The sequence below is a fragment of the Podarcis gaigeae genome, assembly GCF_964106915.1.
Source record: "Podarcis gaigeae genome assembly, chromosome: 6".
Classification (NCBI taxonomy): domain Eukaryota; kingdom Metazoa; phylum Chordata; class Lepidosauria; order Squamata; family Lacertidae; genus Podarcis; species Podarcis gaigeae.
The window spans coordinates 73484169-73507994 of NC_139682.1; the positions used below are offsets into that span (position 1 = coordinate 73484169).

Consider the following 23826-nt stretch of genomic DNA (forward strand, 5'->3'; position numbering starts at 1 on the left):
GATACTTGGGAAAGGCTTTAGGAACTGTGGAAGGGGCAGCCAAAGTTCCCATCAGAAGAGTTGTGTGGGTTGAAGAGAAGTCCTTCAGTGGGTCATCTTGTGCCCCATCACTTTAGGCAATTTACTGAGAGCCCAGCTCACTTCCACTCTCAGAGCTGGACTGAGAGAAAAGTATCAAGGAGGAGGTGAGGAGCTAAAAAAGCCAGTCCCCACATGCTGCTTTGTTAATGAATGGGGAAGTTAAATGACCCACTCTCGCGCCCCCCCCCCCACTCCGTGAATGTTGTATTTCATGTACAGGCTTCTCAGATGAAGAGGAGAATATCCATGGCTGGGAATCTGGGCAAATCATAAATCACACCACCTTGTGGAATCATATGGATTCTTCCAAATCTTGCATGTGAAGGGACTCTACCTGTGTGTTTTAGTGGAGAGCACCATCTTGTGAGGGGGAATCCTGATTGGCCTGGGATTCCCTCTTATGTGGAAGAACTCCAGAAGCATGTCTGAAGCAAAAATAAAACCTCTGTGAGCCTATCGGAGGTGGAGCTGGTGGGGGGAGCATGTGTGGTTGTGTTCCCCCCATCAACTTGTTAAATGACCAAACAATAGTGGAATATATTGGGAAGGGAACTCTTTCCTTTCAAGGCAGGTGTATGAAAGCTCAGACCTGGAGCACAAAGGCCTCTCCAGTCTCCCCAGGCAGGCCACACTTCTTCCCCCAGACTCCACCCATTATTTCCCCTGCTGCGTGCCTTCCTTGGGTGCATTTGCCTGATCAGAAAGTGTCCCTGAACTGTGATGATTTCTCTTGCTTGTCTGGCTGGTTGGCTGGCTGGCTGGCTGGCTGGATGACTGGCTGTCTGGCTGGAGCTTATCCTTCCTAGCTGTGGCAATTGCAGAGCAGAGGGAACTCAGGGCACTTTCCTGGCTTTGGCTAGAAGACTAGTGTTGTGCTTTCGGCCACTGCACAACGTGTCAGCTTGCTTCTCCTTCTTCCCCAGGTGATGGCCAGGACAGTGGGGGCCCACAGTGAACCTGATAGAACACAATCAGGGAGAGATGTTTTGAGACAGTAGGAAAACACGGAACTGGACACGGAATGGCACTGTGAATCATTAGTGAAAGAAATGGCAGCTTGGCGTTTCCCATCTGTCTGGCTGAAATGCAGTATGTTACTTTACAAAGGCAAATCAAAGCCTGGTATGGATATTAGGAAGCCGTTGCTTGTCAAGAGAGCAACAACCTCTGCTTACTGCATTCCAGGCTTCATCTTTTCTCTGTCCCAGCCCAGCCACTGACCTCAGGAAACCAGAGCTAGAAGGTCTAGATTTGGCACAGCTGCCCACAGGCCTGCCTTGTCCCTTATGTTCAGTTTGAAAATTCAATGTGACATTTGCATTGTCTCTGCTTAAATATATCCTTGGATCTATTCAAAGCGTTGGAAGGTCAGGAAATTCTTGTTATGCCCAGCTTTCTTCTCTGATTCACCATGCATCTGTACACCTGGGCCTCAGATGAAGGGTGGTATTTAATGAATAATAAGGACAATAATGATGATGCTACAAACAATGGACATTGTTGAGCTGGTTTCGCTGCTCTTCTAAAATATTCTGACAGCTGAAATGAGTATTCATGGTGTTTGGAGTAAGATGCAAACCAAGAGCTCTGTTTGCTGTACCTTTCTCTGTCTATCCTATATAACCAGCCATCCATGCAATCTAAACTGTTTTCCTATCATTTGCCATAATGATCCATACCTTTTACTATTACATGTACTGTCACTGTGGCTTGGGATATCTTCCTAAATTGCATTCCATGATGCATTGGGACTGCTTGTGGAAGAGAAAATTGACAAACCACTCACACTTAGCATGTAGAACAACTTTGTATGGCTCTTTGGATCCCAGGCTAGTAGACGTTAGCACTAAGGGAAAACTGACCCATTCCTCTGTCTTGAGAGGCATACGTTTACCTGCTTTGCATTTTCTAAAGCAAACACACACACACACACACACACACACACACACACACGATAACTATTACCAGAAGCTAGGGACTGGGCAGAAATGGAAAAAGGTCTCATTTAGAGGTGAACTTACCCAGTTCAGACTATCTGAAACAATTTGCAACCTGAAACAGCTATCAATTCAAATTAGCCCTTTACTGAATTTTGCAGTGTATTTCTTAAGCCATATGTGTACACAAATGCATATGTCTAAGTAAATCATGCATAAAAATGCATATATTAGCAAAAGTAACAAGTGAAATTTGTCATATCTGGGGAAATAAAAATGTGCAAATTAGGGGAAATTGCATACAAGCCTTCTGTATTAGAAAAAAATCGCATTAAAATGCGGATGAAATTGCATGAGATTTTTTTTTAAAAAAGTTACAATCTGATGTTGAGAAAGCGTGTTCTCCTTCACGGAGAGCACGTGTTGCGGTGGGGTCTGCTGAGCCACCCCTCTGTTACCAGGCAGGGTCTCTAAAGATGGCCTGGGGCAGAGATTGGTTCACTGGGTTGCTGGGCTAAAAGTTATGTTGCAATTTTGGTGGGAGGGGTAAAATGTTTAAATACTCTGCACGCAGCCTGGAACTTTCTCTTTGCTGCGTGCAACGGATCACCCGCCCACCCGCCCTTGAGTAAGGGGCTGTTGCATTGACCTTGCTATGCCTATCATGGGGTTGTCTGCCGTTGGGGCAGGGGCCTGGTAGGAATTTTGTCCATCTGGCTGATTGGCTGGGCCATTTGGTTTTTGCCTACTGTGTAGCAAATCGTCACAACTTGTAAGGTTGCGGTTAGGCATTGGTTTTAAATTGGTGGAGGAGGGGTTAGGATAGGCTGGGCCTGCCCCTCCATGGTTGCTGCGGAAAGGGAATTCCGTTAAAGGAATCCTGGGGCTTGCCATCTTTTTGTCCAATCCCTGGAATGGGACTAGGGCCGGCAAGCCTTCGGGGAGCATGCGGATGAGAATTGAGGGTCTGTGACTCAGCTCCATTTCTCCCTGACTTGTTTTCCCGCACTGTCTTTCGGTGGTGCCCAGACGTCAGTTCTGTCCCCAGGCGGGGGGACAGATAGTCTTAACCAATGCCTAAACAACCGCTCACGGTTTTGTATTTAAATAAAGTTGGGGCCAAAATTATGCCAAAAACCTTAAACAAAAATTAAGTGTGCGTTGTGAGTTATTTGGGGGGTGGCTTGGGGACCTCAACACGCAACTGAATTTAAGACTGGAAGAATGAGAAATTGATAGAAACCAAACTTGAGAAATTCACCCATTCCCACTGGCAACCCAAGAAACTGAAAGAATAAAAATTCATTGCCCTCTCTCTCTCTCTTTATCCCCTGTACACTGCCATCTGTGTCACCTTGTGCCCTCCCTCCTTAAGATGTGCTCGGATGCAATCTCAAACTAAATCAGGAGTTTTTTAAAAAAGCAAACAAGCAGAAGCTACTGCTCTGTTGCCCAGACAAAGGCAAAAGGTCAAGCTTCTGAAATTTATATTAGGCCAGGCTCATCTGTGATTTTCCAGTGGTCAAGTGAGAACTTTCATTCCAAACAGACAGAAAATACCAAGAATGATTTAAAGCAAGGCTCTGCTTGACTAATGATCCACAATGTCATTCTTACCCATTGAGCACAGAGGATGCAAACATGCCTGGGGTTGTGCCATTTTTAAGAAATGCAACACTTTCAACTGTTGCCCATAGGCTGTGATTGTACTTTGTGCACAAAAGATAATCATTTTCCCACTGTAACTTTAAAAAATGAACTTAATTGAGAGTGTTGCCTAGCACAGAGAATGCAGACTAATGGTAATGACCAGCAATTAATTATATGCTCATTCTATGTAATTGACAGTCAAGTGATCAAGTTTAACAGAGCTAGAGACAAGCTTTATGTGTTTAGCATAAAAGCTGGGGGAACTATGCCTCACCTCCAAGGATTGCTAATTAACATGTTTTTAACTCCAGCTATAAGTATATTTATCCTTAGGATTGTAAGATGAGGAATGGGACGCAATAAGTATTTCCCGTGTTCAGTTCTCCCTGTGCAAAACTCTTCCTTGCCACTTCCAGGTTTCTCTTCAGCTCAAATATGTTCTCTTTCTCTAATTGCTGCCCAAACCAAGCTCTGCATTTTGCAATGAAAGAAAGAAAATACTTCCAAAACGAAAAACACTAGCTTCTCTAAATCCTTATGATCACTGCACCCAGGTCTTGTTTGCAGGCCAAAGATTGAGAATCCACTACACCCTAGGGAAAAAGAACCAGAGTAGATGGAAAAGGCAATGAGAAATATCTTCCAAGTAGGACCTTGCACAGATTCAGTGTGTAGACAATGAGACTCTTAATCTCAGGGTTGTGGGTTTGAGCCCCCATTGTAGAAAAGATTCCTGAATTCCAGGGAGTTGGACTAGGTGACCCTCATGGTCTCGTTCAACTTTACAATTCTATGATAGAATGGAACAGATATGCATCTGAAGCTACATGGAAGTAGAAAGTGCCACTGGTATTATATCCAGTGTAAGATGGTTGGGCATCCTGACCTCAACAAAGAAATTGGGCTAGGGACATAGGCAACTGCCGTCTAACAGGAGCAATGGAGGAGCAGGGCCAATGAGCTCTCTCTCTCTCTCTCTCTCTCTCTCTCTCTCTCTCTCTCACACACACACACACACACACACACACTTTTAGGAGTCCAGGTTCCCAGCTTGATAACACAGTAAGCGTAGGTAATTAAAAAGGAGTATTTATTGCAAAAACAAACAGATAGCTCTGGACGGCTCAAACAAAGCCTCCGGCACCATCACTCAAGATGACCCTTCTGAAGACTCCTTCCAATGTCGACAGAAGATATTGAACTTATGGCTCTTGCGTCTCTTGTTTTGCTTCCTGTCTAGTAGCCCTCCCATTCACCGACTTCTTGGATTAGCTCCAACCCCTTCCTGTTCTGACATGCTATCTTTGTGTTTATTCATGCCTGTTTGAGCTTCCTGCGAGCTTTGGCTGTGTTCTAGCCTGCTCTCCGCTACTGCTTTATCAGCCTACACTTCGAGGTCAGGAATAACCAAAGTCTGCAGCTGCTGGCTCTCCCCGCTTGACTAGCATCTAAGCCTCTCTGTTCTTGGCTGCTTTCTGCAGTTGACTGCAAATCTTCGCTAGGAGCTGGCTCATTCCTGACACCCACACACTCAAAATAGTTTAAAGCAGACATTTCTCCCCTTTTGGTGTCTTCCCCTTCTCACTGTACTCAAACGTCTCTCTCTTCCATTCCTTTCTTTACCTAAATTCCTGCCATTATTTGAAACCATCATGTCCCCCTCCCCCAGTATCCCTCCCTTCTCACTCCCATGCCATAGCCACTGGTGTTGTGCAACCTGCCTTCACATTTGCTCCCCTATCTCATCCTGATTTCACATAAATCCAGGATACTGATGAGGCACTACAAATCTTCCAATAGGGGCTTCGCAATGATATTCATACATTTTGTTAGAGAGAGAGAGAGAGAGAGAGAGAGAGAGAGAGAGAGAGAGATTTAAAGCATATTTTTCCTGTTCTTCAGTCAAGAAAAGCTTCCAGAGCAGCATACAAAGATCAGTTATGAGAGAATCCTTGTCCTCCGGTTTATAATCTTAAAGACATGACATGAAAAGGAATTCAAATGAAAGAGATGACACACAAACTTGGGTGTTAGACTTACTTCCTTTATCGCCTTTTGTTTTGTTTTGTTTATTTATAGTCTGCCTGTCTGTCATATATGTATACACTTCCCACAAGAATATGAATAAATATATTTTCACGTGGGAAGTGCTGACTGTTCTTGTTCAGATGTCACTAAATGTTAATACACAAGCCAACCATAAACCAAGGCCACAATCCCATGCTCACTTACCTGTTGGTTAGTCCCTTTGAATACAGTGGGATGTACTTCTGAGAAAACATGTCTAGGGTTGCAACTGTTATTCTCAAAAGAACTGGAAAAGATGTTATTTGAGGTCTCAAACTGCAGATGGGGTGCAAAAGAACTTTCTTCAAAATAGCTGTTGCATCATGATAAGATCACATGGAATTGTTCTCATATTGCCTTATTTATTTCATTTATATTTATATACTGCCCTTCCTTCCAAAGGAGTTGAGAGTGGCAAGCAATAAGTGGCAAAACAATAAAAGCATCTTTAAAACAGTTTATAAAAAATCTATACAATCTCAAGGTAGCACTGGTTGTCTTTACATGCAATGCATCTTTCTTTTCCTCCTAAATATATATACATTCACTTGCCTTAAGGCTGAAATAAAATCAGTCAATAGGCATATGATGTTTGTGTGTGCGCGCGCACGCGCACGCATAGGGGTAGGTGTGTTATAAATATACCATATACATTTCCACATTTCATAATCCTTCCCAGTCCACTTAAACTTGATTCCGAAAGCAGATCATAGCAAGCAAGAGCCAGTGTGGTGTAGTGGTTAAGAGCGGTAGACTTGTAATCTGGTGAACCGGGTTCGCGTCTCCGCTCCTCCACATGCATCTGAGTGCAGCCAACCTCTCCTCACACTCTTCATGCCTCTCCTGATTCTGGGAGACCAGCGGGGATGGGAGCTTGTCACAGCAGGAGGGGGAGACACCCGTGACTCTTCACCCGCCTGACTAATCTCTGCCTGTTGGCCTCCCTACTCTCCTGAGAGAGCCGGTGTGGTGTAGTGGTTAAAGCAGTGGACTTGTAATCTGGGGAATCGGGTTCGCTTCCCCGCTCCTCCACATGCAGCTGCTGGGTGACCTTGGGCTAGTCACACTTCTCTGAAGTCTCTCAGCCCTTCTCACCTCACAGAGTGTTTGTTGTGGGGGAGGAAGGGAAAGGAGAATGTTAGCCGCTTTGAGGCTCCTTAGGGTAGTGATAAAGCAGGATATCAAATCCAAAATCCAATACCATACAGTCAAACCTCAGTTCCTGAATGGCTCCATTTTCAAACGTTTCGGCTCCCAAACGCTGAAAACCTGGAAGTAAATGCTTCAGTTTTTGAACGTTTTTCAGAACCCGAATGTCCGACATGGTTTCCGATTGACTGCAAGAAGCTCTTGCAACCAACCGGAAGCCACGCCTCAGTTGTTGAACATTTCGGAAGTTGAACGGTCTTCCAGAACGGATTATGTTCGACAACTGATGTTTGACTGTACCTGTTAAATCAGTTCAGAATGCTGATTGGGATGGTGTGAGGGTTCGTTCTCCACTGGGCTTGGATTCAGGCACAGCCGAAAGGTTAAAAAAATGCTCCACAGGCCCAGAATTAGGCAGGAGGTTATTTTTGTCTGCTTGGTTGCAGATATATCAGTATATCTAGAACAACTGGAATGTATTACAGCAAACTCCACAATATACGATATTGTTTGCACAGAACACCCACATTTCTTTTCCCATCACATATTTCTCCCCATTTGCCAGCATTTTCCTTCAGGGAGCTGCCTATAAACTGCTGTTATTTCTGTTCATGCTTTGTGCTTCACCTTTCATATTTTATTTCATTTTATTTTTTGCTTCACTTGAAGTGCTGGTTAGATGACAGTACATAATGTGGAAAACATGTCTAACTCGATTCTTTCTGTGTAATTATTGTACATTTTGCAGAGTCGAGGCATTGGTAATGGTCAAGAGGAGCCATTCCAGCAGAGCTCTTTTAAAGCACGCCTCTTTAGGGTTTTCTCCTGGATAGTAGGAATGGACCAGTTTGAGCATCTTCATATAAGGCAATAAACGTATGTGCGCATAGAAGCGCACTGGTGTGCTTTACGTGTGTTCTCACGAAGGCGGACATGTTAGCCTTCAGTGCAGGCTAAGGGCATTTTGAGAAACGGAACTTTTGTGAAGTATTCTTTTGTATTCTATACTTGGTTTGCCTTTGCTGTAACGGGGGGAGGCAAAAAGAATTCATTTGCTGAGGAGATGTGCATTTGCAAAATTTGCACTTCAGTACCGACATCTCTCATAAGATCATTTTAATGCTCTGAAATCAGATCTAGAATACAAAGAATAAATAAGGCGTCTGTAGTCAAAATTTATATACAGATCTCCAATATTTAATACAGCCCCTTTTTATTTTTCACAAAACATATTTTATATGACTGTGATAATCCATATATTATTTTTTTAAAAAAAATAGAATAAACATTTAGCATAGTGCTAAATATGCTGAAATGTATGATCGAAAACCTGCACTTGAGGTTCAGCCTTCGCATCCTGCTTTTCTAATGGGGGGGGGGGTGATTTTACTGGTTTGATCCCTTTGGGCTTTCGTGTGATGCCATTTTCTCTGGTTTTCCTCCGGTGATGCATTGGTGGGAAATAATCATTACAATGCATGCTGTGCTTCTAATCTTTTCTGTTGCTGCTGCCAGTTACTGCCTCTGACGATTAGAACAAAACAAACTCGTGTAGTGCTCTGGTAGGAAGCCAAAGAGGAGGCTGATGCGAACTAATTGTGAGCACTGACGGGTAGAAACAAACATTCGTTTGGGAGCCTGGGTGTGTGTGCTGCTTGCTCACACAACATTTCAATTTGTCTGCTGTGTGTGTGTGTGTGTGTGTGTGTGCTGTGGGAGTGCACCTCAAGGACTTGCTAAAGATTGCATGGTTAGAAAACTCCAGAGTTCACCAATTAGGGGTCAGACATATTACAAGACCCCTTACATGATCAAATATCTGCATTACAATATATATTTCTTCAAGCTTAGATTTCACAAAGTCGCATTTTAAAGAGCAAGGCTCGTAGCTCATTATTACAGGTGACTAAAGGTGTTCCTGAAGAATAATCGTATGAATGATTATTTGAACAACCGACACCGGTGTGTGAAGGGTTGTGGCAAGATGGCAGCAGTAGCCTTCTGGTGACACAGTGTGCCAGGACAGGAATGGAGCGCACACAATTGCAGATCACCTTCGCCCAGCCCAAAGCTCTCTCAATGTCATGGATGTCTTGGATGCAGAGGAATGGTGGGAGGAACCCACTGGAGAACCCCCAAGGGAAGAAGGTTCAGAACCTGGGTATGGTGGTGGGACAACAAAGCGGGAGAAGACTGGAGGGAGGAGGTGTTGGAAGCTGAAGTGGTAACAGGGCTTAGTGAGCAGGGAGAGTCTGTGGCAGAGAGAAGTCCAGAACAAGAGGCAGAAGCTGAAACAGGAGAGGAGGGAGGCCAAGAGGCAGAGATGAGTCTGGCTGGTGAAGAGGCATGGGTGTCTCCTCTTCCTTCTGCAACAAGCTCCCTTCCCCCTCTGGTCTCCCAGAACTAGGAGAGGCATGAAGTAGGAGGAGCATAGAATGGCCTACAGGCACAATCTCTGATTGCTTGGGAAACACCCTGGAGAGGAGGAAACATAGCCGGCTGTCAGGAGGCATGGACCTTTAGTCTTGGCAACTGCTTCATGGAGGCAGGACTTGAGTTGCTGTGCTCATTAGGCCTGACACTTCTGTCCAGATCTTGTTTTACTAATGGAGAGTTAACTCTAGCTTGCTCGGTGTGATTAGCTGCTGGGTTGCTCCGGTCACTCAGCCTCACTGCCATCCCATCCAAATGTTGTAACCTGCCCTGGGACGTTTGGTTGATGAGCAGGAAATAAATAAATAAGCAGGTCTTAACACTTAAGTGCTGGAGACCCAACCGAAATCAGAGAAAGTCATACAAAAGTCCTGTTGAAATTAATGGGACATAAATTGGTCACAATTAACTTACCATATTGACTTCAAGGGGACTTAAGCACCTTGACAAATGTATGCCTTGTATCTTCCATCTAGAACATCCTTTTTTTGCCATCAACCTTTTCTGGTTAAAAACTAAATGACAGGCTTATTTTGAATGCCACAATTTGCTATTGAGTACTTGGTTGTAAAAGCAAAATGCCATGCAGATCTGTGACTGTGGGCCTCAGATAATTTGTCAGTATATTTAGACTTAAGTTTCTGTTTACAGAAGACCACAGTTTGTGTTTTATATAAAAACGTGTATTTTTTAATGTTTGCTAATGTGCACAAACAATGGAGAAATAGAATCACCCTGTTGAAAGAAGCACAGTGTACAGCAGATCAAATAAAGGGGGCATCTCACTGATTGAAAAAGAAGAAATGATGTTAATGTGTACTGTCAATGAGCAAATGTCATTTTCATTCTAACATTTTGCTGCTTCATTCTGTGCCGTATGTCTCTCTGGGAGTAATTAATACTTTTTTAAAGTGAAAATGAAGGAAGGAAGAAATGCAGCATTAAAATTGTATTAACAATGAAACACAATATGATCCGCTATCAGACACTGTCTAATTTGTTGGCTGGAATTTAAATCCTAATTATTATAAGATCCTTATAGAATTACACCTAAGTTACCCAATACTCACATTGCTAAGCAATGGCAAATAAAGTAAATGTAGAAACAAGGTGAAACTAAATGTTATAATAAAAGAGAAACGTTAGGTCCTCTGTCTCCTATTTTCCTTGTAATGAAAATACAGGTGGAGGACTTCTGTCCTACTCTGTGGTCCAGCAAGACAAAACCTAATTGGGGTGCAAGGTGGATACAATACACTGGAAAACAAAGATCACTGATGTTGTTCCAGCAAGGAACAAGCTGAAACTGAGTCTTATATAGTTGTAGTAACAGCAGGTGCAGCACCTGTTCTACAAGATGCTATTTGACCCCAAGGGCCTCAGCCTTCTCCTGTAATCTCCTACTTTTCTGGAGTAGAGGACGCTCTGGGAGCTCTCCAGTGGAGTCCTCTGAGTCAGAAGATGGCAGTGCCCAGAGCCAGCCCATCCCTGAGGCAAGGTGAGGCGATGGCCTTGGGTGGCAGGATCCACAGGGCAGCAGATCCTGATGTAGTTCTTTATCCCCCCCCCTTGTTCCTGATGTAGAATTTAACTCTCCCCTTCTTCCCAGGCAGAAAGTGGGGGAGCCATTTTGTTGTTCGCCAAAATGTCTTCTGCCGGCCCTGGCAGTTCCACATCCTTGGGCCAGGGGGAGGGGGCTCTGCTGCCCCCCAGGTTTATCTGATAGCAGTACTTCTGGGGCTGGCCCTATGTGCCCCTCAGGTTCCGAGTCCTTGCCTCCATCACCTAATGAAGAGAAAGAAGCCTGACTCTGGGCCCCTGACAATTTCCAAGCTAGAACCTTCGGGTAGGAAAGTAGTGCTTAACCCAGGCATAGGCAAACTCGGCCCTCCAGATGTTTTGGGACTACAACTCCCATCATCCCTGACAACTGGTCCAGTTAGCTAGGGATGATGGGAGTTGTAGTCCCAAAACATCTGGAGGGCCGAGTTTGTGTATGCCTAGCTTAACCCTTCTCCTACCTGCTGATTCACCCTGCAAAAGGAGACCCAGGCTGTTTTTCATATTTTCTCTCCCTCATGTGGCCTGCAAAACTGGAAGTCAGCAAAACAGAACAGAGGAAAATCAACTGGGGAGGGTTGGGAGTTTCAAGAGAGAATTGGCAAGTGTGTTATATACAGTCATACCTCGGGTTGAATACGCTTTGAGTTGAGCGCATTCGAGTTGCGCTCCACGGCAACCCGGAAGTAACAGAGAGCGTTACTTCCAGGTTTCGCCGCTCGCGCATGCACAGGCACTCAAAATGATGTCATGCGCAGAAGCAGCGAAAAGCGATATGTGTGTGCACAGACATGCCATCACTAGTTACGTTTGCTTCAAGATGTGAACGGGGCTGCGGAACGGATCCCGTTCGTATCTAGAGGTACCACTATATGTTGTGGTGGCAGCAAGTTACCGGTAAGTACCACACACTCCTTTGGAATGTTCATTCTTCCTTCAAATGTCCCCTTAGCCTCCCCACATTCACATTGCGTTGACAATGCCCTAAAACGGATGGAGTCTTGTGAAACGTTTTGGACTTTTTGCAGGAATATGTGTTTGCACCACCGCAGCGCAACAAAACTCTGAAAGTGATAGGGTAGGAAATGCACATTGTTGTTTTGTCAGTTACTGTATAGACTTTTAACTGTTTTCTTCTCTCTCTCTCTGTCTCCCCTATGCCTTTTTTACATTTTGTAGAACCACATCACGGCCTTTGCAGAAGTCACATGATGTTGAGACGGATGTCTATTCGCTGCACTGGACGTCATCCCTTTTCACAGTTCACTCATAATAACTGACATGTTTTCCAGCAGAGGAGAAAAATAAAACTTTTGTCTGGTTTTATGACCTGATTAGCAGCATTAAAATTTACATCAGCCTATGAAGAACATGCCAGAAATGTCAAAAGTTAGGAATATTTTCCAACAAAAAGCATTGCACCATTTAGGGGATGAGGGTTTTGGGGAGGGGAGGTATTGGGAAAGCATGAATCTGTTCACATCACATAAATATATCATTTTCCATCTCTGGCTGTCCCCCCTCCCACCTAGCCATGTAAGTATCTGACGGAACATTATTATGTCTGATTTTTCATTGTTATTTTTACATTTTAGCATGACACTTGTTCCCATTCAAACAGATTTCAGTGTATACACTTCTTTTTCTTTTATTTTCTAAAAATCCCATACTCAAATGCTGTTTGCACTTCGTATTATGCCGTGTTTCACATACACATTTATATCTTAAGACTGGTGCTTCTGCTTTTGAAGAAACAACAACAACAACAACCCGCCAATTTTTACTGTAATAAGTATATTGTATCATAATTTTAAAAGAAATTATTTATTTGGATATTTTCCTGACTTCATGTGGTTGAATAGTTGATTTTGTAGTTCTTGAATGTCTACAATGTACCCTGTAGTTAGGATTAGAAGTGAGAACACTTAGGCATTGGGATATCCTATTATTTTAGCGATTAACAATCTCATACTGAAGGTTAATGGCTCTGTTCTGAGGTCTCCCCCACCCCATTCATAACATAAAAGTAAAATGATTGCTTTCATTGATAGTACTTGAAGGTTAATGTGACATAGCTAGCAACCTGTTTCCAAAAGTCATCTCAAAACCTTTGATTCTGGCATGAAGAAGGAGCAATATATAAGATGTGCTTGGCTCTCAGCCTGAGGGGTCCTCACATCCTTCTCCCTTGTTCTGATGATGACAGTGATCTTTGTTGTTATTATTTTAATTTATCACCTACCTTTCACCACAAGGTTCCAAGGTGGGTTGTGAGAATTTAAAATATTATATTACAAAATACTATAAAAACAAATTACAGCCACAAGAATAGTATGGGTCCTAAAATATATGTTGTGGATGTGAAAAGCTAGGGTTAAGAGTTGCTTCTTCCTTGTTTGGTGGAAACTACACAATGAAGGTGTTGGACACACCTCTGTGGGAGGGAATCCACTGCCATAGAGAATGCCCTCTCCTGGGCTGACATGCCCCCAAACCTCCGAGGGTGGTGGAACCATCAAGAGGTTGCCTTCTGCTGATCTGAGATCTGTCCCCATCCTTTGTGTGAAGCAGTGGTGAATGATGGATCCTCCAGTGCTAGAGAGTGAAGCTTTGCAGGGCAAGGAGAAGGTTAGCCAACATGGAGTAGCCAATAGAATGAGCCAGAGTTCCTCCCACTGGCACAGTATTGCTGTAGCAATGGGTTTCCCTATTCCTTTTACAAGTACGTGGACTTAAGATGCCCTGCTCTGCTTCACTGGTATCAGTTTCAGCACATGCCTCTGTTCTGCAGCAGCTATGGCTGGGTGTACGATCAAGAATAAATCGCTGACAACTTAATGATATAGTCCTTCACACCCTAACACTACCAGATCAATGTGAATGGTTTGTAAGGATCCTGTAGTCATTTCAATACCTAATATAACCATGTTCTATCGCAGTTCTCTGCTATTCCTCCTGGACCTGGATTCACCATCTCTTATGACTTTATCCCAACTCCTCTCTTCCCGTTTCTTCTCCAAAAAGTGGAAGCACCGCTGCTATGGTTCACCTTAAGTCATGTTGTAGCCCTGTTGTAGGTGTTCTGGAGCACTAACTCCCATTTTTACTGAAGGATAAAATCTGGATTTGGTCACTTCGGGTCCCATCTCTAAGTCACCATTGCCATCCACCTTGTTGATTTGTTGACTACAACCCACAGTGTGAAGATCACCGCTCCCTACTGCTTAAGGCACTCTTGAAAATGGGATTCAGGCTTCCAAATAATGGGTCTTTTCACATTGCTTTTCAAACACCATAACAACCAAAGTAAAATGGGGCTATATCACAGCCTTGCTATGCCAGGAGGCTTCACGTTTCAATTTCTTTAGTCTGGGAGGCAGTAGGGGGTGGGTGCTTTTTTTCCTTTTAAAGGACTCATGAAAAAATGGTCTTGAAAATGGTAAGAAGTTTAACCAAAGTACAATCATCCTTCCAATTATTTATTGTATATCTCAGGAATTATTTCAGTTACGCCAGGAAAGTATGTGAGAATACACAAGAGAAGGCCTAGTGAACAATTTTGCACATGTTCCTATTTTTCAAAATCACAAAGGAACATAAAATCCAAAACATCTGTATTTTGAGATCTAATTTACCCTGGCAACCTACAGACATGTTTTCACATTTCCTCCCTGGTGTGTCAAAGTGAGCTAGGCCTTTCTACAACAGACTTTGCACACAATCCAAGTTATGCACCTTTATATTCCCTTGATTTCACTGAGAAAGTTAGGCATGCACTTAATTTCCTCCATTTGAAATCAGAGGGAGGGAAAAAATGCTGCCCCTTGCCCTGATTAGCTCCCTTCCCTTTCCATTAATTGCTTTGAGCAAACATGCTGAGATTTCCCCAGTAAAAAGGTAACCCAGCTCTTTGCTCCTGCTAAAGTGAAATTTGTACAGGGCAAATGTCCAAGGAAAATTGTCCCTTGAGCCATGCTTTACCCATATACTTAATGTTTTGCTCTGTCTGGCAGCAGGAGATGAAACTGCAACATAAATTCTATGTGGCTCGTGTACACCTGCCAAATTGTTAATCAAATGATGTGGTGCTCTGTGCCATCCACAATTATTCTCATGGGCATTTTATTATCTTCATTCAACATAGCAAATTAAGCTGTGTTCTCATCAACAGAAGATCCAAATTCTACGATCATCAGAATTACATGACTTTGGCCTTTTCTAGACTTTGCTACTTCAGACTGAGGGTTATGGGGAGGGGGTCAAATTGTTCAATACATCCTCTTGTTAAAACCCTCCAAAATTTGCTCAGACTAGCATGCCATGAAGGTTGCAACATAATCTTCAACATGTTACCTTCCTGTGTGCAGGACAGCTAATTGTTGTCAATGTTTCCTTATGTGACCTCCCCCTTGCAGTCTGAAGTGATGCAGTCTGAAAGAGCTTGTACCATGTGATTCTGCTAATCGTGTCGCTTGACTCAAAGTGCACGATATTTCTTTCAGAGATCAAATGCACTCTTGTATCCAGCCTGCACGATGGATGGTGATGACCATGTAACTTCAATAGCCAATTTCCAGCTCTTGGTCTAGGAGCCTTCTTAAGGAGGGGACACGTCTTCTCTAGGGATGGATACAGTTGTGTGAGTTTGGATCAGAGGCAGCTGGCATACAAGTGTTTCCCAAAGATTATGTGATACTGTGTGGATCTTTTAAAAAAGAGGGGGTTAATGTGCTCACTAGAAGCAAAGAATTGAGCCCTTAACTATAAGTCTAATGTGTGTTAAGAGCATCATTTCTTAAAGGATCAATTACGTTTGATAAATCATAGCATATCCCATATGCTCCCCTTGCTTGTTTCATTTCTTGGTCTAGCTGTTTAGGACCCTCCTTATGTACACTTGTTCACAACGAGGATTTCAGGGAAATCCTCGGTTGGTCAGTGCAGTACAGCAATTCTGCAGATTTTATATCTGATTCTTAAGTTCAGGAAGAGACTCTTTTATGTTAAAAGAAAGACTATTCTTTTTCAGCATATTGTCTTATGTAAATCAGCATGTAACTGAGTCTGTCTCTCAGGATTTATAAGAGCCTAGTATTTGGGTTAAATTGATCATGTTATCTTTGTGAATCAGCAGTAACAGGGTGGGGAAGAGACACACTGCTGTGTACTGTATTTTTAAATAAAGTAATTTTTTTCAAGCATACGTTGCAAGTTTCTTTCTTAGAGAAAGTCTCCTTGAGGGACTTGAAAAGTTGTCAGGCTGAGTGTTTGTAAGATGTTGTGAATAAGTGAGGTGCAGTGGTACCTCAGGTTACATATGCTTCAGATTACAGACTCTGCTAACCCAGGAATAGTACCTCGGGTTAAGAACTTTGCTTCAGGATGAGAACAGAAGTTGTGCTCTGGCGGCACGGCGGCAGCGGGAGGCCCCACTAGCTAAGTGGTGCTTCAGGTTAAGAACAGTTTTAGGTTAAGAATGGACCTCTGGAACAAATTAAGTACTTAACCTGAGGTACCACTGTACTGGCATTTAAAATGGGAAAAAACAATGGGGGGGGATGAGCTTCAGTGGTAAGAAAGAAGTCTCCATATTTTTCTGGTGGACTCTGTATACATCTGGTGGGCTGTATTGAGTTTGAGTCGAGTAGGAAGGCCTATTCATGGCAGTTCTCTGCCTCTACTCTGCCCCGAAGCTCACAGGTTTGTGGGCCGGTGAATATCTCTGAACCTCACCTACCTCTCAGGGTGGTTGTGAGGATAAAACGAGGAGGGGAGGAACCATGGAGAAACTGTGGTATGAATAAGTAAATGTATAAGTCTCTCAGAAGTCACCTCTGATGAGTTCTTCCATTATTCTAGATTCAGGTAGGTAGCCGTCTTGGTCTGATGCTAAATAAATAAATAAATAAATAAATAAATAAATAAATAGATTAATTTTAAAATTGCCCTGTAGCACCTTAGAGACCAACTAAGTTTGTTCAGGAGCCAAACATTCTAGGTGAAAGCTTTCGTGTGCATGCACACTTCTTCAGATGCATCTTAGTTGATCTCTAAGGTGCTACCGGGCAATTTTTTGAGTTCTTCCATGCACAGCATTTGAAATGTGAATTTGTGACAAGGCATATGGGGATACCAGCTGGGTGCACATCCATACTGATGTCCGTAGATGTATTTTCTGGCATTTCTGCAATTATGAAATGCAGAAGGCATATGGAGGCAGCAGCTGGGCTTGCAACTCTCTCCAGCTTTTACAAAAGTTCCTTCTAGAAATATATATTTAAAAAGGTGGGGATAATGTCACTCCCCACCCCCACCCCTGACTACAAATTTCATGGCTATTTGCAGTTTCATTCTCACTCTAATGTGCTTTACAGAGAACCAGTTCATGGCCATTTTCAAATCATTTCCTGCATTTGTAACGACAGGGAGCTTTGCAAATTACTTAACAGTATTATGCATATGTGTCTGTATATTCTCTCCCTCTTCACCACCAAATCCTCCTATATACTGTGCTGAATGCAGGTGTGACTATAAGTGCTCTCCTGCGTTAGCATAATATATTCAGGGGGAAAAGGGGCGAAAGATGATTGAGCATCTGGCGTGGAGGAAAAGGCAAAGCGAGAAAGAAAAGGGAGATAAAAATCCAAAGCTGCAGAGTAGAGATGCAGAAATTTACACCAATTTCTCCAAGTGGCACAAAGTCACAACAGTGTTGCTTTGCAAATTGGTGTATCTACGGTTGCCATATATACTGGAAAATTCTGGTAGTGTCCAGGGGCCAGAGGCTAACATGGCTGCCTGAAGGGGATTTTAAATTTAAGATGAAATGTCTGGGGTTTTGTCTGTTCCCTGGCGGAAGCGCAAGCGCTGTGGAGAGGTTGTTTCCTTGTTGCCTCCCAGATGGCGATTTCGGAAGGCTGCTCACCACCCTGCTGCCAGCAGCTGCTGATCTCCGGAAAAAGGCTCAGCAACTGTGTCTGGATTCTTACCTCTTCAAATATGGGAACCCTAGCAAATATGGCTGCCTTCTCTTTCTTGTAATACTGTGCAGAGCAGTTCAGAAGACAAATTAGAGAAGATATCAAGTGTTTAAGATACTCTCAGGAGGCCCACAGCCAGGCATCTAGTCCTGTTCGACTGCAAAATGGCAGGATGTGTCAGCTCTTGACACTGGTCTGTGGATGGTGGTGCCAACTGGGAGTTGTTACCTTCTTTGAATGACTAGTTCTTTTCCCTCAAAAAACTGAGGCGTGTGAGCTTGCTGAGACCTTGCCATGCATTAATATTTGAGGAGATTTCCAGGCTCCTAGCCAGAGCCACACTGGCAGCCATAACAGATATTGGTGCACTGTTGTCATAATGTACTTGGTGTTCTAATCCTTTCAGGGACCAGTGACAACAATTCTAGAAACTACGTAGGCACACACACAGGTTATAGGCACACACTTTGAAAGTAACTGTTGTCTTGAGGATTGGTTTATTCTCATTTTGTCCTGCAGGCCTTGGAGATACGCTAATCTCATTCTAGAAGCCGGGCTTTTAGTGTTGCAGCTGCAGCCCTTTGAAATCAATTTACAGCTGAAATTAGAAAGTTGCCTAGCACCATTATGTTGCGAGGCAGGCCTGTTGAAGACGTTTTTTGTTTAAGAAGGTTCTCCCTGAAGTGTGACCTCCATCATATAAAGAATACAGTGGTACCTCAGGTTACATACACTTCAGGTTACAGATGCTTCAGGTTACAGACTCCGCTAACCCAGAAATAGTGCTTCAGATTAAGAACTTTGCTTCAGGATAAGAACAGAAATCGTGCTCCGGCGGCGCAGCAGCAGCGGGAGGCCCCATTAGCTAAAGTGGTGCTTCAGGTTAAGAACAGTTTCAGGTTAAGAACGGACCTCCGGAACAAATTAAGTGCTTAACCCGAGGTACCACTGTATCAATGGTCTAATTTTAGAAATGGTTTTATTATTTTTAGAATCTGTATTTCATCTTATTGCACACTACAGATTGCTGGGGCTGCAAAGTACTTTGAAATAACAGTAATATGAATGGGGAGAAACCTGGCATCCAACTTTCTTTACCTCTCTTCCATACCTGGAGGGGCTGCCTTTAGTGAGGCAGGTGTCCACTTCAAACTATACTTAACGTATATAACATATATAAAGGGCTGTCTAGTTTCAAAATAAAGAACTGTAAGAAGGGAGTTGTCCACCAACAATTAGCATCTACATAACAGACTGGGCTGGCACACAGATCTCATGATTTCAGTCTCCCCACCCACAAGATGAAATGTGCTTCTATTTAAATTATAGTAATAATTTCTAAATTTTCATTTGTACATATACATTGGTAGCATTATTTTCAATTTATGATGGGGTGGAAGTTTCGCAGGCTACGAAGGTCTTGCTCAAAAATTTATTGACAGCTGCGCGAGTTACTATAGCTAGGAAGTGGAAGGGGAAAGGTGAATATAAAATGGAAGAATGGTATAAAGAGGTGTGGGATATAGCTATTAATGATAAATTAACATGTGCTATTAAGGTAAGACGGGGAATATGCAGGAGAAATGATTTTGAGGAGATACGGAAGGTGTTTGTAGAATTTGTACTCTTAAAATGGAAAAGAGTCACACCATTGCAAGAGGTGTGGCAATTTTGAAAGTTGGATAGTTACAATGGAATGGTCTTGCGGGTGGGGTGCATTTTTATTCTTATTAATTATGATTACTTTGTCAAAATAAAAAACTATAAAAATATACATAGAAATTTACTATGATGAAATGTACAGTCGTATCTCAGAAGTCAGACAGAATCTGTTCCAGAAGACCATTCAACTTCCAGAGCGCGGCTTCTGATTGGCTGCAGGAAGCTCCTGCAGCCAATCAGAAGCCCTGGAAGCTCCGTCAGACGTTCAGCTTCGGAAAGAACATTCAAAAACAAAACACTCACTTCCAGTTTTCAAACGTTCGGGAGCCAAAACGTTTGACTCCCGAGGTGTCCGGGAGCCAAGGTACGACTGTATTGCATTTCCATTTAAATAATAATAACATAATAATTTCTAATTTTGTATTTAAACATATTCATTGACATATGCAATTTTTATGAAAACCTGACATTTTGGGGGTGGGGAACGATACAAAAATAGCCACCCTACCAACCAGCTGAGGGGAACTGGAGTCCAAATTCAGCTTTTCCTCTTGCTCTGTTAACAGCTGATTGGTTGGATTTCACCTTTTCCTTCAAAAGGCTGAGCTCCTGAACAGGCTGAAAAATTGTTTGCACAACCCCCATTGGTTCACGTGATTCCCCGTTCATACAATGAATACACTGAAGCCTGCTTTTCTGACCTTACAGCTCCCAGTTACAGTTAAATGGCAAGCAATAACAAATGTAATTGTATGTAATTGTAAATGCAACAAATGTAATTTTTTATAAAATGCTTTGTCATTATTGTTTTCAATAGAATGCAGAAAACAGGGAAGAATAGCCTTTTGAGCCTTGCTGTGAATCTCTCTTTGTGTCCCTCCCTCCTGGAAACTGAAATGGTGCGCTAAAATTGTATTATAAATATCATAATCATAACCATTTGGATCAGAACTCAATATTCAGCTAGCACCGAGACACAGTTGATGTGCCTGTAAGCAGTAAAGACACCAGTCGGTAAAGAGAGGCAATGCATGATCTGAAAGTCAGATTGTTCCTGTTTTCACGATAATTTCACTCACAGGGGAAAGCAGACAAAATACTCTGAGGAGAATGCAGGATTTTAAACAGAAAGGCCATCAAGCAAGTCTAAGGCAATATTGATTGTAGCTACAATTTAAAAATCTATAGGTCCCCTCCAAAAAAAATTATATTGACCTCAGCCATCTGAAATAATTTCACACATTTTCCTTTATCTAAAGTTTTTCTTAACTCCCCCCCCCCTTGTTACATACCACCCCAATCTCCAAGCAGGGGTATCAGGCACACTTACCGGAGTCTGTGCTTCCTTTCGGACAATGAGGCACAGCAGAGACTGTGGTGTCTTTATGATATATGGTTTATTTGCATATATATACAACCTGAGCCTGGATGGAGAGAGTGCAGAGCATTCACATGCCAAGAGGGTCCTGTTCCTTCTATTGCTGCAGCCTCAGATTCCAAGAGAGCCCAGAGGTTGTGTCTGGCCCTCTCTGCAGCACAAAACAGACAGCCCCGCCTCAGGCTTGCAAAATTGACACCTTTTCCCATGTTCTTTACACCAGTACCCACTGCAAACCTGGATTTTCCCCCTCACTCCATTCTGGCATCACCTTCTATTAATTGCCCCGAGCATGGGGTGGGTCACATAGTCTTAGACTTGCTGATGGCTTCTTTCTCTGTCTTTTCTTAGGTCAATGACTCGGCCATTCCGATGATTACCTCTTGATCATTCCTCTTGATGGCGCCTCTGCCAGGCAGTTTCCTGAGCAAGGAAAGCTGAATACAGCTATTTAAAGTCTAACTTTCAGTTTAACCCGCCAAGCAATAGATTCATTCTAACTTTTATTAGACCCAGGAATTTAGGGGAATCTGCCCTGTCCCATACTCATGACAATATACATCACACATATATACACAGAGAGAATGTGTTTTATATATATATATATATATATTTGCTTTCGTAGATTTTCACGTAGATTTTTTCGTAGATTTTATATATATATATATCAGTGTTTCCCAACCGGTGTTCCGCGGCACACTAGTGTGCCGCGAGACTTTGCCTGGTGTGCCGTGGGAGGGAGGCGGGCTCCATGTGCTTAGAGCAACAGGCTGCCGCCCCAAGCCTCGCACGCCCGACGGGAGCTCCTGCCGGGTGCGCAAGGCTTGCAGACACTCGCCCGAAGCACGGGGCACCCTCCGGAGGGCTCCGCGTGCTTCGGGCAACAGGCTGCCGCCCCAAGCCTCGCGCGCCCAGCGGGAGCTCCTGCCGGGCGCGCAGGGTTGCAGACACTCGCCCGAAGCACAGGGAGCCCTCCGTAGGGCTCCCTGTGCTTCGGGCAACAGGCTGCCGCCCCAAGCCTTGCGCGCCGGGCAGGAGCTCCTGCCCGGCGCGCAAGGCTTGCAGACACTCGCCCGAAGCACGGGGAGCCCTCCGTAGGGCTCCCTGTGCTTCGGGCAACAGGCTGCCGCCCCAAGCCTTGCCGCCTGGCAGGAGCTCCTGCCGGGCGCGCAGGGTTGCAGACACTCGCCGGAAGCACGGGGAGCCCTCCGTAGGGCTCCCTGTGCTTAGGGCAACAGGCTGCCGCCCCAAGCGGCATATAGTCAATATAGGCACAGAGTTAATTTTTTAAACATTTTCTAATGGTGGTGTGCCTCGAGATTTTTTTCATGAAACAAGTGTGCCTTTGCCCAAAAAAGGTTGGGAAACACTGATATATATATATATATGTGTGTGTGTGTGTGTGTGTGTGTGTGTGTGTGTGTGTGTGTATATCTATAGGGGGGCTGAAAATAGGGCAAAATGTAATGATGTAACATTAGCTATCTGTAATAAGAAGGAAAACTAAAACTATTTTTTTTCTAGTTTATAAAATTATAAAGAAGAATAGATAGGCATGTGTAGCTACCACTCATTTATTAATTCTTTCCTGCTTTTTCATTCCTGGACAGAAAATAAGTGCCTTCTTTTATTATGGACAAGATATAAAAAGCTTTCACCTCTGGGCTAAAAACAACTAGACCAGCAAGAATTTGATTAAACTGAGTACTATAAATGCTGATTACAAGTGAGGTTTTTTATTAGTTGCACTGGCAATAAAAAAATATCTACCAGTTCTATTACTGCTATTCTTCTGTGATGAGATTTCATCTTTCAACGTAATACATTTGGGGATCCCTATCCTCTTATCACTGTTCAGTATCACAGCAGTGTACACAAGACATTTCTCTTGAAACCGCTACTGCAATGGAATGCAGAAAGCATTTCCATGCAGAGATGACTTAGGGGGGCTGTTAAAGGGTAGCGAATTGGCAAGTATTTACCAAGATGTGAGTCCCACTGAGTTAAATGGAGCTTTACTCCCATGCAGACATGTCAACTTGTGGAGGAGATTGGGGGTGCCGACACTGCACACAGCTTCCTGACCTCAAGTCAGGTTGGAGGAACGTGGTGGCAGCCCAGCTTCAATGGCTGGCAGCTCCTCCTCCTTCATCTACAGAGGAGAAGATGGGAGGCAGCCAAGTTTCACCCTAACAATTCTGCAGCCACAGTGTGGTTGTAATGGTTAGAGTGTTGGACTATGACCTAGGAGACCAGGGTTCAAACCTCCACTCAGCCATTATTTATTGAATTTATATACTGCCCTATACATGGGGGTTTCAGGGTGGTTCACCGAATAAAATCAAAATATAAAACCACAAAATACCTAATAAAAATAAAAAAACAACCCAATAAAAAAGGTAAAGGTACCCCTGACCATTGTCGGCATGCAGAGGGCTGGGAAGCCAGCTGGCTACCCCTGGCTGGGCTGTCTCCTTCCAGCCGTCCCGTGCGAAGACCATCACCTCTGCTCCAACATAAATCAGCAACCCGGGCTTCTGAGCCAGGGCACACTATCAGCAGATCGAACTGCGCACACAGAATAGGTGTGAGGCTTGTGGAAGCATACTACAACTACAGATTTATTAATCATAAATCAGGACAAAGAAACATGTCATCTCTCTCTCATGTTGTCCCAGAGAGAACAGCTAAAAACAAAAGCTATACATGCAATGGACGTTCCCAGCATACTGTGCTGGAATGTAAACAGACATGTGACATATAACGATCCCATGTCTGTTCCGTAAGGTGGAACAGAAATGTCAACAACCATTAGGTCCAGTTACGGACGACTCTGGGGTTGCGGCGCTCATCTCGCTCTATAGGCTGAAGGAGCCGGCGTTAAAACACATTTTAAAAGGGCATAGGATGTAAATCAAATCAATCAAAG

The 23826-nt window shown here is 43.5% G+C and overlaps 1 protein-coding gene across 1 annotated transcript in view; it reads left to right on the plus strand.

The window, feature by feature from the left end:
* The window catches only part of PLPPR5 (phospholipid phosphatase related 5), a 92434-nt gene extending 76359 nt beyond the window's left edge, over positions 1–16075 (plus strand). The window contains exon 6 of the mRNA XM_083743551.1: positions 12057–16075. Within this exon, the coding sequence (XP_083599677.1) occupies positions 12057–12089 (33 nt within the window). The 3' untranslated portion in view covers positions 12090–16075. The remainder of the gene's footprint in view (positions 1–12056) is intronic.
* The last annotated feature ends 7751 nt before the right edge of the window (positions 16076–23826 follow it).